This window comes from Thermobia domestica, chromosome 10, assembly GCF_964235325.1.
Source record: "Thermobia domestica chromosome 10, izTheDome1.hap1.1, whole genome shotgun sequence".
In the NCBI taxonomy this organism is placed as follows: domain Eukaryota; kingdom Metazoa; phylum Arthropoda; class Insecta; order Zygentoma; family Lepismatidae; genus Thermobia; species Thermobia domestica.
This window is the reverse complement of record NC_137463.1, coordinates 56010935-56027497: the sequence shown is the minus strand read 5'-3', so window position 1 is coordinate 56027497 and position 16563 is coordinate 56010935. Positions and strand designations below refer to the sequence as shown.

Genomic DNA, 16563 nt, shown 5'->3' with positions numbered 1-16563 from the left:
AGAAGGCCCATAAGACTAACGATGAAGACTATTAAAACGTATATAGTTCAAAAAAGTGTATTTCTGTTAAATTATCTGAAATATATCTTAAAAGTTCTATATTCATTTAAAAATCTTAGAAATTTTATACCGAGAGATTTCTTTTATTAAAGCTCTCTATTTGGTCTAATGGCTAGAGCGTTTGCTTAATAGAAATTTATCAATCAAACTGTTTTCTTATGAAGCCTTCCCCGTAACCGAAAACAATCTCAGTCAATAGAACTATTAGCTTGAAAGGAAGTACTATGTTAAGTAAAAGCTTAATTATTAACGAAAGTTACACTATTATATTTTCTTGAAGTTGCGTTACCCCTTCCATTCAGATTATATTGAACCTCAACTTCTGGTAATAGGCCGCATTTATAATAGATTCAAGAAAGCATGTCTCACAAACTTTGGTAACTTACAGGATATACGTCGCTAAACATGTTTCTCTTTTAACCGTATGATGGTAACGTCAATATGACAGCTATGGTCGGTAACATGGGGTGACCAATAACCCCACCTGCGATTTTTCTTACGTAAAAAAATAAGGAATCTTCCACAATATTTCGTGAAGGTGTTCTAGTTTGTTTAATTGGTACTGTCGGCCATATATGACCATTTCTACCTTTAACGATGGTCCCTGTAGTCAGAGAAATTCTTATCATCCGAATCAGAAGAATCAAACTCGATATTACCGCTCTCTTCAGACTGAAACTCAAGTTTATCTTTTCTATCACTCACAGTTTCTGTACCACAGGACACGCTCTCCTCTTCATTCAGCACTCAGTTAACAAAGTTAGCAAAATTGTCGTCGGTAACATGCATAGGATCCATGGCGAGCGACAGAAACAATAATCGTGGGGTTAAATGAAATTTACACATTTAAATGGTAACAGGGGTGACACGCTACCCCATAGTACTCAGAAAACAAAAACAGAACCCACTTCAAGCAAGCTTATGCAATTCACTTACTGGCCTTGCACTGAAGAGAGATTAGCAGGGTAGCCTGGTCATAAAAACTAATAGCAGTAAAAGAGTAAAAATTAAAACACTAGGCTGGAGTAATGCGTCACCCCTGTTATCATCGTAAGGTTAAAATGTAGGTGGCGATAATTGATTTTAATCTCAAGCAATATATCCCGTTGGAAACTCTAATAGAAACATTACCATCAATGTTTTACGTAAGATAGGCAGAAGGCATAGCAGTAAGACTGTCTTTTAAGTAAGACTAATTTTAAACTGAAACAAAAGGGATGCTTACGTCCCAAAGAAATAGATGCAATGTCGTATGCAAATGAGAGATTTGTTTCATTTTTATGGTATATTTTACTTTCGTGATTGGTAAATTCACTTCTTTAATGAAGAGCAAATTGATTTCTAAGTATTAAAGATAAACGTGGTGAGTATGGTGAGTTTATTCACCAGTCCTGGTTCAGGAAAGCCTTAAATAAAATATATTAGCTATACATTAAATTAAGCATGCTTAGATAAAGTCACTCTAATATATGGTAGTACTAGAGTATACTGTAGAAGCGTACGCTACAGTTATATTGGGTTATTGGGATTGAAACGTTCTCCAATGATAGGACCTACCAGTTCTTGGACATAAGTCACTTTTGATACCGTCAAAAACTCAATACATGTACAAAATAATTGGCTTGGGTAAGCAGTTAGTCATGAATCAGTATATTGTTGAATTGGTTCATATCGAATTTCACCATAGAGAATACGCAATTGCGAGCGGTTTTCCTTTATGAATTTCAACTGAAACATTCAGTAAATCTTGCCGTAAAAGGCATCAATAATATATTTGAACCAGAAGTTGTGAATAAACTCAGCATACTCCATTGGTTTGTGAAATTTCGTGCCAATGTCAAAACATTGAAAATGAGCTTCGCAGACACACACTACCGGCATATTCCCATGAGTTTGTTGGGACATGGTGGAAGCTGACATTGGGAAAGTGCGCAATTACAGAAGAGTCCATATCATATCACAGATGTGCGGCCGCTTTGCGCAGTCAATCGAGTGAAAACATTGAACTCCTTTATGCCATATAAATTCTTACTGCCCAAGGATGATCGGAAACTGGATGTGTGCAGTTCTCAAATGTACGGAATAACGAGGAAACTTTTCTGCTTTGCGTTGTCACGTCTGATGAAAAATAAATCTTCTACGACAATCGTAAAGGTTCAGGAAAATGGTTCAAATACTGATCAACATTCAAGAATTATTTCCAAAACCACCCCTATAATCATAAACGTTGTTGCTGATATAATGTGGGTGATTATCATGACTTTCACCGTCGAGGCAAAATTGAGAATCGTTCTACTGTTAGACTCTATGGAATGCATCGCGAACTTGTCTGCTACAATCTTACAATATTCAACAGTCATTTTTTCCCTCGTGTTTCACGACAATGAATGCATTATCTAGGATATTTACAGAACACAGTGGCCACCTTAGATACATTTGCACTAGTTAACCGAGCGCACGCTTCAATAAACATCTCTGTTCTACCCCGCTTAGCGTACTACAGACGGTCACGTAACATACTACTAACATAAGATAAATAAACATTATTCTAAATGTTATTTATAAGAAGAAGTAAAAGAAGACACACTCACTTAATATGTTAAAGGTAAATTTATTAAATGTCAAGAGAATTGAGTTTGCACTTACAATAAAAATTTTACTAAAATCAATGGAGGATGAACTTTTCTGTATCCGAGACTTAGGTATCCGAGACATATAATACATATAATGCATGTGTATAATACAAAGCCTAGAGCTCTTATACCTGGAATAATTCTGTGGACATTGTTGATGGCTCTTTTAGTTCATCATCTCAAAATGAATTGTGAAAATAAATAATAAAAGATAAAATTGTGTAAATTTGTACTGAATCAAAAACAATCATAATTCCGTGTAGTTAACAAACCTTGTATTAACATTGGTGAACTAGATAATTTCAATGTTATCATATTTGCAAAAGAATGTATTTCTTTTAGCAAGCAATTTTGCTTTCTGCTATACATACGATAAGCAAATAGCAACGTATAAACTTGTAATAGCAAACTTTTATCGAAATGGGCCGGAAAGAAAGAAAAAAATCTTTAGCCGGACTAATACGATTTAACAAAAAAAAATGGTTTATATTAAAAGTACTTATAATGCCAAGTCTCATTAATGGTTGGAAATAATGTCTGCGAGAATGTGATGAATCAAACTATTACAGCATTATTAGAAGTGTCTCATAATATATTGGATGAACACTCAGGCTGTGACTTCGTCAAGAAGGAAATGACCCAGAATTATTTACTTTCCGTCATTCTTTACATTCGCAAGATTAGAAACCATGTAGCAGGCTGAATAGAATTTTTTTAGGGACCCGCATCTGACTCCTCACCTGCATAAGTTATGAAGTAATCAGTTGGATACGTTTTTACTGAATCTCCTGTCCTTAATACGATAAGACGAGACCGGTGGTCCTCGATGATAGAGTGGTCACCTCTGGTACGTGGAGTCTCGTCAAGTAAGCTTTATGACAGAAAAACACCGTGTGAGTGAGTTTTCTCGAGGTTTTCCCGTATCCCCTCACTATATTTACTATAATTTAATTCATTCACATCAATAATGTCTTTCTTAGTCTTGATGAATAAACGTGGGACGTTAAATTAAAAAAAATAAGACTCACAGAAAGAACTGGATATTATAAATATCTAATATCAAACTGAGGTCAGAGAAATTGGATGAATTTCTGAAGCCAAGCAATGAAATGAAGCTAGACATAACATATACAGGGTGTTAATGAATTATGCTGACAAACTTTAAGAGATGATTCTTCACATCAAAATAGCAGAAAAAGTTCGTATGGACCTATGGCAAAAAATGCATAGTTGACAGAGCTAGGGATGTTCAAAATCGTGACTTCCTTTACGCTGATAAGAAGCTTTATCCACAGTTTCTGGAATTCGATATTGAAATTTAGCTTTTTTGCGATTTTGAACAGCCCTAGCTCTGAAACTATATACTTTTCGCCATAGGTCCATATGAAACTTTTTCTCTTATTTTGATGTGAGGAATCACCTCTTACAGTTTCTCGGTATAGTTCATTAGCACCTTGTATATATATATATATATATATATATATATATATATATATATATATACAGTTAATTTCACGTCAATATACTGTATAAACAAAATCACTAATAACCCTTTTGGGGAAATTATTCGAGCATAAATTGTAGAGCTTTTAATCAAATATTCGTTTATGCAATGCAAACAAACTAATTGAGATTGTTCCTAGAAATTGTAGTTACTCAATGTTTTATTCACTGACACGATATCCTGATATAAATGAGAAAGAAAAGTATACATAGGAAGTCATGTAAAAACATGAAGTTGTAAATTTAACTCTTCGGTCTAGGAATAGTTCAAGTTTTCAAAGCGTTTCAATCAGGAACGGGTGAGCAAAGAAAAAAAAACAGCTAGAAAACGGGAACCTTTTACATATTTTTAAAAGGATAATAGATCTTATAGTTAAAATCAATTCCACGTTTTTTTTGTTTTTTTTTTTTTAAGAAAGAATGGCCATATAAAACCAGAACACTGTGATGATAAAATTTAACAAATTTATTGCAATTGAAGATGTTTAAAGAAAATGACCCGATTTTCCAAGATACAAGAAATCCTTTGCATGAATCAATATAGAAACTTGGGAGAAATTTTTTAACACACACAGAAACTCAAATTTTCCCTTGACGCCAGTTGCAAATTGTTAGTTCACGTGATTGTCGGAAGGTGCATCTAGCAAGCTCTTTCATACAACCCTTTATTTTAATTTTTGATGGAGGGTTGTGGAATACTCTGTTTATTTGCTTCCCCTTTCCAACAACTGTAAGCCAACTGCGACACCATATAGTAACAGCAGTGGCTGCAATAACACCAGACATGCTTCCTCAAGTATGGGATAAGTTTGGCTATCGACATTGGTACACCACGGAGATTACTACCAAAAACCGTATGAACCAGTAACTTGCTGCTGTCACCAAAAGAAAATTTGAATTTCGATATGTATTTTAAAAATTTACCGTAAGGCTCTATCTGCATTCATGTAAAATATATTTCTATATGAGTTCTGCTAATTCTTTTTGAAACACCCTGTATTCAAAACCATAGTAAGATTCGAATTTTCTACTGAAAGAGTGCGACCACGTTTAGCCCCAATTTTGTCTCCCCATGAATTTGCCAGAACGTGATTGCAATCGATACTTCCGATGCGTAGAACACGTATATGAAGGAACCAGAGTGGTTTTAGAAACCAGAGTTCCTCAAATATAGTGTTCCAAAAGTGTAGGATGCCACGAGATGGCGGCATCATCGAGGCTGAAATCGAAGTGGCACTTTAGTTTATGAAACTCAGTCAGAAACATCATCATCGGAAGCATTTTTAATGCGAGGACAAACGTTTGACTATCGATGACCGGGCGCAACAAACTCATAGTTGTGGTGATAAGAGAAGTACCTAATAATGTTAGACATATATGAACAACAACCTACTGTACGTGCTCCAGACTTGCAAAATCGAGCTTGATCAACGAGTTCAATACGATATGGAATTATATCTGTGACCACTATAACGTGATAGCATGACGCTTTATACAAATACCCTCGAGACGTTAAGAGGCGATCTCGCAGCTGCGCATCGATACTGGTACCATCTCGTGGCATACCACACTTGGGAACGTGATAACGCAGGAATGGTGCATCAGACAACTGGTTCCGTCAGAGTCGTGTTCTATGCATCGATGCTAGGTGAAATTGGGGATAAAGGCTAATGCTTTGTTGGCCGCACTCTTTCGAAATATTCAGCACAAACTTAATAAAATATATCGCGCTAACAATTACCTTCATAATTCCAAACTATGTTTATGTATAAATGTAGAGTTATGCGGAGCCTTAGAAATGGATTCAATCCGTCTGAGAGATATCAGAACAAAAACGTTAACATAACACAAAATGTTTCCTTAACAAGGAAATGTGTTGAAGGAATAAATTATATCTCTGCCATTATTTTCAGTATTGAGAGCACAGTGTCTCAGTAGTAGAATGTTTACCTGTTGTGCAAAGTGTTCTTGGTACAATGCATCGTGTATCCGAGTTTTCTCATAGTTATTCCGTCTCCTCTCACTTTCCCATTTCACTATTTGTATATTGAAAATGAAATCCGGGCTACGTGCCAAAATAAAAAAAGTTTGGTTTAATGTCAAAATGTGGCCTATGTGCCCAACACTGCTCAGTGAACACCGGGGTATCTAGTATTCACCAAGCAGGTAGCTAGGATTTCGTAACGAGGAGGGATCCATGACATGAAATAATGTGGTTATCGTACAGAGACTAAACTATTTTACTGGCAACATGTCCTCTCAGCAGCAAGGTCAGAAGAGACGGGACCTACTGATTAACGTAGGATCCAAATCACATGAGCTCCCGCCGAGAATCGAAACCAGGTCTCCCACGCCAAAGGCGCGTACGCTAACAGCTTAGCCACGAACGGGCTCCACACGATCCGTGAACGGGAAGTTGCTATTGTTGGGGTTCATAGAAAACGTCCGTATAAAATCTACTAGTTTGAAACCTAAACATTTTAAGGACTACAAAAAATTTGCTGGTATGGTTATGAAGAACAGAACAAAAGATACAATGAACAACGATGTAAACTGGATGTATATCAAGTGGTTACGATTTGGAAAAAAGTAGACCTTACGTAACAGAATTCAAGGAAAGAATTTCAGAAGCATTTCCGTGAAATTCATGTTCGTGGACTTAAGTGTTCTAGGAGACCAACTCATCTTAAAATCGCCCAACTGTACAAAAATCCACTTCCAATACCTGCAGCCAAGAAAGCTGACATTATGTGTATGTTAAATACCGGAGTGGTTCCTCAGGAGTATTATTCTATCACTTCTACAACAACTTGCTATCATAGTCTCAAATAAAGATTATAATTTGTCTTGCGTGACAGGTGACAGTGACGAAGAATATTAAGCAATTTATTCAAAACTAATACTATTTATGTTCATACGGAGATTATAATCCTCTTGTGGAATTACTTAGTTTTCGTTAAATAGATGATACTTTCACTGTTTGAGATTGTTCGAAAGCATTTCTTTCTGATCACATTATAATCATTATAAATGGAATTCAACATCGAAAAATCGAAAGTCATGAGAATGTCCCTCGAAAATGAGCCATTACGGGTCAGAATAGGACAAAGAGTACTTGAATAGGTCGATCATTTCAAATATCTGGGAAGTATTTTGACGAAAGACGCATGCGTACTGCACCAAAGAGACCAGGTAGAGAATTGCTATAACCAAAGAAGCATTCAAAAAGAAAAGGTTACTCTTAAATAGCAGCCTTAATATTGGACTAAGGAAAAAATTGGTCAAATGCTATATATGGAGTATTGGACTGTATAGTTCAAAGACTTGGACATTACGGAAGTTAGAGAAAAAAAATATTTAGAAAGCTTCGAAATGCGATGTTTGTGGAAGATGGAGAAGATAAAATGGACAGAGAGAGAGTAACAAACGAAGATGTTTTAAAACGGATAGGAGAGAAGAGGACGCTTTTCTAGCCACCATCCTTCATAGAGAGGCCAATTGGATTGCAATTGTCTTCTTCATACCGTCATAGAAGGAAAGCGAGGAATAGAAAGAAGAAGAACACAAGTGATCGATGATTTGAAAAATAGAAGAAAATATTAGGAGTTAAAAGCGGAAGACGAAAATTGAGAAACATGGAAGACAATTTTCCAGGCACAAATTGAAAATTAAGAAGAACAAACCCCTCATTAGTCCTAGGACGTGGCAAAAGGTAGAATACTTAACAGTGGCGTATTTAAGGTGAGGCTTCCGGGCTTAAGCCTACCCCCGAAACATTATTTACTATTTTAAAGTAATTGAAATATCTCGCAGAATGTTCACATTTCCAGGACAAAAGCTAGCAAAGCCCCACGAAACAATGCAAATATGCCACTGATAATAGTAATAATAATACTAATAAACAGAATTTTTAAAAATAACAGTGTTATTTACTGCTGTTTTTGACTTTTGATGTAGTATCTTAAGTGTAATTATAAATATAGTCAAATAAAATTATAATTTAGAATTTATTTCAAGCTCAATCGTAGAGCGTTCCCCTCTTATGCATGGGTTCGATCCCGGCTCCTACCAAGTGAACTTTGTGGTGGACAAACACCGTGTGCGTGGGTTTTCTCGGGGTTCTCCCGTTTACTTCATTCCACCATTTTAATCATTTCTCATTATCACCGTCTCCTTTAGACTAGCCAGCATAAACGTGGGACGTAAAACTCAAGGATTTTATTTTATTTTCATTTCAATTTATTTCAACTAATAAAACAATTTGCAATTTTCATTACGAGTTGAACTGTATTTTTGCTCTCCTGGAAAATTTCCAAAATTGAACATGGAATACTTGAGCTCTAGAAATATATTAGATTTCAGAAACACATTTGCACAGCGATTTGCAAATTTTCTATATGATTTTTGCAGATGAAGAAGAAATCACAATTATTAATTTATTTCAATTTTTTTTATGTGGACAGTAAATAAGGATATTAACGTATGCTTGTAAATTATAGATAATAATGGTAACGAAACTGATAAAAACAAAAACTAAGTTCAGTTGAATTTATTAAAAAAATCAAGAACTGCTAACTTTATCACATAGATAGTCTGAGCTAGTAGCTGGTTTTGAATGCGTTCATATCGAGTTTCATTGAATCCCTAGCGCCACGCCGTGGCGAAATAGACAAGTGAGATTATGCATTCTATAAAGTGAACCTTCAGTTTTATTGTAAACACAAATTAATTTCACAGAAATGGTCCTTTCCTAACCGATATTATAGTCAAATACTACTCGGAAATACATTTCACTTCCTACTCTTCTAGAAGTTATAAACCAAACACTTCTTTTTTCCTCATTTTCAATGAAAGCAACAGGGCTTAATGAAACGAATATTTCTTGTTCAATGCTCATATGTAGCTACTATAATAGATGCGTCATATTTATGAACATCTTAAAAAGGGATAAAAGTTGATCTGAAAATGTAGAACCACTCTTGACGCCACGCCGTTTAGGAAGACTCTTGTTTATCTTTGCCCATTGTAATATTTTCAGAAAGTGGGGGGACGTCAAAGATATTTTTTTAAGGAGGGGAATGACGTCCACCCATTTTTTTACTTCACTTTTACCCCCTGCTGCTTACCGTAGCTTGTAACAACTATAAAAAGATAGAAGGGCAGAAAAGAGGGTACTGTTAAAGTTATGTTTTTAAGCTAGTAATCTGGTTTCCGAAACGTAACATGGGTTCTTGCATTTTGAAACTTTATTAAGTCGGTTTGTTAGTATCCAATATAACAGGCACGTAGCCAGGATTTCGTGAAGGGGGGGTCCGTCACATGAAATACTGTGGTCATCACACCAGGGGCTCGATCATTCTAAACTGTTTTACTGGCAACATATATTGGTTCGTTTTGCCAGGATTTCGTAACGGGGGGGGGGTGACATGAAATTCTGAAGGTCCAGGAGCTCGACCAATCTAAACTACTTAACTATCAACATGTATTGTTTTGTTATTACAATAAAATTAGGATATTTTGGTAAGTATTTTAATAACAAACTATGAAGAAATCTCGAGTAAAATAAAAAATGTATTGAAAAAGATTTTACAATATTTACGTCCTTCCTCTGTTCATTCAAATATAACAATTTTCCTTTCATTATGATCTCGACTATTACAAAAAGTACATATTCACTATTATAAAAAGTACATACTCAATAATGTCTTGGAAATTATTTTACAATATCTGTGTTTCTTTCTCTGTTGAATCAGATGTTAACAGAACTTTCTTTCCACATAATATTTTGTTTTTATTATTCCTTCAACTACTGTCTGTTCCAAATGATGGGTTAAAGGAGCAGTAGGAAATTGTTTTTGAAATAACATGTTTGACACTGCAAGGATGCGATGACGAAAAATTATGATAAAAAATGTCCACGCTGTTACACAACGGCACTATGCTTTCAGAAGCTTGAAATCTCCCTGACTAGTAGCAGAAATTCTGAGAATTCCGTAACTTTTCTAGAAATTTCAAATTCCCTGACAGGATATCTCACTCACCTCGCCACTATGTATTGCAACTAATACAAGTCTCCTCATAAGAAAGAGTAACCAAAAGCTTCCTGTAATTTTTAATTTTTAACGGTGATCCTTCTTTTTCTAATTTCATTTTGTTTCATCCTTCCTTAATTTTTTTCATTTCTGGTCTGGAAGGGGGGTGCGGACCCCCCCCCCCTTGGCTACGTGCCTGAATATAATGTTAAAGTACACAAGGTATCTTTTTGTCATCACTTCTATTGCGAGTCTCCAGTAATATTGTGTCTAATACATAGTTGGTTATGTTGTATTAATTAGAAATTAAAATACACCTAAAGAATAAAGGCTGAGTTTTCGAGCGAAGGACTGTTTAATATTGTACGCTTGTCAGTACGTAAGAGATTGAAAGAGAACCGTTCTTGTCTTAACAGTGGCTGATCTACAAGGTAAAAACTGGGGGAACAACAAAAATAGGTTCTGCACTTGTATGTTTATTTGCATTACGGATAATGACACACTTGCACATTATGTTCAAACACTTTATGTAATAGTCTATATTATTTTTATGTTGCATAACATTACATGTATTCAAAACAAATAATGATATATCCGTTCTTTCTTGGAGTGTGTGTAAAATGATATCCTAATATAACATTTTTCCGCTCCATTGTTGCAATAATTGAGAACAAAATTTATAAATAACTCTAATAATGAGAAAAATATTTCTTTCTTTGTTCCAGGTTTCACCGCCATTTTTGCGAAGTTACGATGTAATAGACGAACCAGAGGATCTACAGACATCTATACTCGGAATAGAAATAGACACGGATAGCACGAGCTTTCGAGAAGGGAAGTTAAAATTACGATGCGCTGCCTCGTTGTTTAATCTCTATAGGAAAACTACAGATATAGTTTTACAAGAAGATACACCAAAACTAGCGTCCGTCCTCGGTTCAAGAGATGCACCATCTCCTAGAGGTAATTAATTTGAAACAAATGTAATTTATTTTTCAATTAAATAAAAAAGTGAATATGTATTTCTTAATTTGTTCAGAAGCGACAGGTAAAATAGTTTAATTTCTTGTCCTAATGCAAAATCATGAATCAAGGTTACGAAGGGAAGGGACTTCTATCAAGGCGGGCTCCAAACCACTTTAATATGGGTGCAGCTTTCGAGCATCAGACAAAATCAAGCAACACAAAGTAGACCGTTTCCCACCATGAGGTATATTGCAGGAATATGGTACCGGTAGCAGCTGATAGATGAATGGAAACTTTTTTCTTTAAATTTTCGCAGTCCCATATTTATGTCTTTCAGACTAAAAGAGAGAAGAGATTAATGAAATTTAATTGTTAAAACAGAGTAGTGAAATGGGAATGTAGGACAGAGTGGTGAAATAGCAATGGCAAAACCGGAAGCTCGAAAGAATCTACGGATAGATATTGTCCGCAATAAACTTAGCATGCATGGCTTGAGATCGAACTAACGACTTCTCGCACTACCGCATACGACCACTCTGTTACTGAACCACTGTTCCCCCTGAAAAAGAAATTCTTAATACAAAATTATATTGATTTCTTTCCAAATAAGTCCTGATAACATAGACCATGTTACGTAAGAAAAGTTGACTTGAAGGTACTAGGACACGATTCCGTCGCTCAAACGTATTCTAAAAAGTATTGCAAAATAGTGACGGGTACAGTAATATAAGACACTATTTCAAATACAGTGGTATAGGGCTGACTCACACCACTTCATTGATAAAGAAAACAGCTGTTTGATTTATTACTAGAAGTTGTCAATGACAGAATGTCATTTGTTGTCAAATGAATGAAAATCTGATTCACTTCACGTTTTGTGCTATCAGATTGACTTACCTGGTTTCTGTGTTTACTTTTTTTTTTATTTCAATGGCTTATTCCACCGTAACTTTGACCCGTCCACATAGTCTGTGATGTCTTGTCAAAGAGTATTTATCCTTTCGCCACTATCATCAAACAAATTCTTAGCTGGTTGCTGCTCTCGTCTTGGAAATAAATATTGTATTTACATTTTCCGTACAAGGGTTCTTGGCTCAATCCCCGGTCATGTTAGTCTTTTTTAAAGAACATTATGACCATGAATCACTTTGAGATTCTTTTTATTTTGTCCCACATTCCCATTCCACTACTTGTTTCATAGTAATTATATTTCATTAATCAACTATCTCCTGTAGTTTACAGCGTGTAAGCATTGGATGTAATGCTTAAATATGTTTTGTTTTCTGTTTATACAATTATAAGCTATATGGAAAATAAATTTTGTTATTCTCTTTTTTTATGTTGTATATAATGTGTCACAAAATCAGGAAGTGGAAATGGAATACCAGAACTAAGGAGATGGTCTTTAATATAGACCGATCGATGGCCATTATCATAAGACGTAAATATAGTCTGGTTGCAAGGGCGCCGATTTCTCTGTAAATTTGGTGGTGGGGGGCATTCAGATGCAGAAGGCATATATGAGTTTTTTTAAAGATAAATTGCATTGAAATTATGTCAAATATTGTATATTCATAAATAAATGAGGGGGCCCACATGAGCTTTGGGGGGCGGGCCTCTGGCCCCTCTGGGATCGACGCTCTTGTTTGGTTGGACTGCCTGACGAAAATATAAGCCTAGGGAGCAAGCGCGAACCCAGAAATCTGTGTTGGGAGGTGTCCTAAATTACTGGAAGATCCACCACGAATAGTCATTATGTCTAGGTAGTATTGAACTAGTAAAATTGTACACTCGTTAAAACGATAAGCAATTTCAATGTGCTGCCACCTACATTTTTACCAAAAATAATAAAACTATATTGTTTTTATAAGAAGAAAAGAGTACAGATGCAGTGTAAGATAAAGTTTTAAGGTACATGACCCTTTCTCTCCAAGAATGACCATAGTTTTCTTAAGAAAGTGTACAAACATTTGTCGAATTACGAGCTTTGGAGTGGAGGTCCGGACCCGATGGACCACCTCAGAAGGTGTGCCCTGCTAGAGAAACGGGGTCACAAGAACAAAGTTTTTCCAGGTTAATTCTCGGAATATATATTGCCATTTAAATGTAAGTCGATGTATCGGTCTAGTCGTCATATTGAATCCAAGATGTCGGATTTTCCCAAAGTAGGAGAAAGTGTGAATTTTCAGCGCTCTGTGAACTCATCAATGCGTTCTTTTTAACTCCGAGAAAACTTCGAAGTTTAGCCAGAGCATTCGGCTGCCGGAAGGATCTGGTAGGAAATTACGAAAGATGTATCATCAATCAAATAGGAAAATTATGTCAAAATAATCTCAGCCTGGTACAATATACACCTTCCTGTGTTAACTATATTGTCAAAATCGTGAATTACTTTCTCAATTACCATTTAAAAAACTGTTTAGTTGAATGTGTCTCAAACGCTGGCTGACGAGCGCAAGATTGTTAGATGGGACAAGATAGTCCTCATAATAGCGAGAGAAGAGATATTTCTATAATATTATGTTTTATTGACTACTATTTTTATAATCGTTTCAGACTTTCCCATTTATCTTTCAAAACAAAGTTAGCACAGGAGACTGGGTTCCATTTTCGTTGGGAGTTTCTGTGATTCGAATACTACATTAAGTCAAGATGTAGGGTAATACCATACCAGCTTCAATTCAAATATCAAATCCTTATCAAATACTAGCAACGGATGATGGGTCTGTTTTTCATCCCTCCTCCACTGAGAAAGATCATCGCAAACCAACAGTTAAGAGTACATTTCTGCGGCATCCTTAGAAAAAGATCACGCACATACACGGAATTCATTATTCAAACCTATGAAACCAAACCAGAGTTTACCGTCAAATATGATAACACAAAATCCGACCTCGTAATTAGGAGAACAAGGTGGAATCTCTATTGAATTCGCTAGTGAGACGAAGAAGCCACATATCCTGCAAATTGTTGTGAAGAAACTGCCAATTGACACCGGTCCATATGTTATCGAATAAGATTTGGAATCCAAGGGTTTTCTGGTTAATTTAGTACAACAAATAAAAGAAATAAACAAGCCCTACAATCCAGCATCCAAATAGAATACCAATTCCAGTTTTACTAGTTGCATTAGGTAAATACAACACACTCTGGCACAAGAACATACTTCTAGCGTCTATCAACTGAAAAATCTACTTTAGTATCTCATAGTGATGGAACCCCGTCGCATTAGTGTCTCATTGCAATGTTACCAATGCCAATCTGTTGGACATACGCAAGATATATGCTTCAAAGTCTCGCTGGATTATTGTGTTCATTGTGGGTATCGCCCCGCCAACTGCAAATAATGTCCAACATTTCAACTGATGGTAACACACAGGACCAACAAACACTTGCAGACAACCGCAACCCTGGTCTCTGCTTCGGAAGCTAATACCGCTACTTCTTTCAGAACTACCTACCTAACATAATCAGGGAACATCTCCCAGAATTCTTCAACTTCATATACCAACCATTTGGGTTTATCTCTGAAACACTTATTTCAACTACTCCAGAGATTGAAGTTGTCCTCGAGTTTAGCCAAAATAAAAAGCGGAATTCCTAAATTCAAGCAAGCTCAAGATCACACTATCCGCTTTGTTATTCTTATGGACATCTTAATGATCACCATTGTTGATGGCAAAAATTAGAGCATGATTCATCATAGGCATATTCTAAGTCATTTCATTTACACAGTGTCTCTTTTAGGACACAATTATGACTGATAATACTCAGAGTTATGAAATGTTTGGATAGCCAATTGTAAATCGCTATTTCAAATGAGAACCAATCACCTTCTGCCATCTATCATTCCATCTACAGGTAATGCATATTCCAATAATCTTGCGACAGTAGCAGCTTCGACATACTCAACTTGTTATCTTTAATTAAAAAACGAAACACAAGGAGGCATGAAGCTTAAAGAATCTCGACACTCGTCAAGCAAACACTGTCATGATTCGACTTCGCCTTTATCATCGATAACTACTACTTAACCTCCTCAGTTCCGAGCTGATGTTTGATAAAATAAACTAGAATGGTTGTATTGAATCAATCGCTTATAGTCTTTCAAACACAAAAATGCTTTATTTTTAAGACATCTGGTCCCTGGGGACCTTTGACGTCATGTTCAGTCTGCTGAACTTTTTTACATATTATACAAATTTATAAGGTAATTCTTCTTGTAATGGAATATCATGTTGAGGAATATACTTTTTCTTTTCACTAAGCATTTTTATTTGAGTACAGTAATATTCTATGCACTACGTAGATTTTTCCCAAATATTGTGATTAATATAAAGGTTTCTCATAAATCACAATGAATAAACATGTTCAAATTAAAATTTATATGGTGAGTAGTATAATGCGTTCTTCATGGTTTTCGTATAACAATTTTCTTTTATCTATTACGTATATTAACCAATAGCAATGTAACATATTTTCTAGCATTTACTTTTCATGAAGTTAAAGGAAAAAAACTATTACGTTGTTCTTGCACAGAGAGGAACACGTTGTACATCACATTTTCTGCACTTAACTCTGCTTGATTTGGAATACCCTAGTTTCCTGTTCAAGTTGTTTGCTCCTTGTTGTTTCTTTCTAGTAGAATGTTGTTTTCCCATTGGTCAGTTCAGATAGATTTCCACGCTTCTGATTGGCTGTTTGAACGGGCCAATGAAAGAGCAGATAGGGAGATTAATGTTGTATATATACTTGAGTAATTTTTTGTATCACTCAGTGTACATCTGATGAGGATCTTGGATAGAAGATCGAAACTTCACGTGTAAATGTGTTTTTATATTAAATAAGTGCAGTCTTGTTCAGCAGTGTGTTTATTTTTCTAGTTTCCTGTAATGTTGATTTTTTTTTCATCCTCCAGCAACAATAGTAAGATGTTCGCACCACTAATCCTAACATCAAGGGCAGGTAATGAAGATGAGCGCTGTCTCTTGTGCTGGTTGTTCTAGTTGTGCTGTGTTATCACAGGTCCAATTTCGTTACGTTTCTTTCCTTTGCTAAAACCAAACACTCTGCCACATATAATCTGAAATCCAAAAAGCACGATTGCTTTCTTCGAAATACCAAAATGCGTTTTCTCTTCCACGTTTGAGAGTCAAGTGTTTGCTTGCGCTAAATCCATGAAGTGAAAGAAAACCTTTACTGGCCATTTCTATGTTCTGGTATCTATTTTGTACAAAGCAACAAGTTTGTTGTTTAGGTCCACTCCACCCATATTGATATTGTATTTGTTCGCAACATATGGCTGTTGTACTTGAATGTACTCCTTCTTTTTCTTGCAATAGTGACGAGTATACGCAAGTGGTTCAGAC

General features: G+C 35.6%; 1 protein-coding gene across 1 annotated transcript in view; it reads left to right on the top strand.

The window, feature by feature from the left end:
- Nucleotides 1-16563, top strand: part of LOC145661471 (uncharacterized) — a 551403-nt gene that overhangs the window by 460584 nt on the left and 74256 nt on the right. Inside the window, exon 5 of the mRNA XM_081726783.1 lies at nucleotides 10954-11191. Within this exon, the coding sequence (XP_081582909.1) occupies nucleotides 10954-11191 (238 nt within the window). The remainder of the gene's footprint in view (nucleotides 1-10953; nucleotides 11192-16563) is intronic.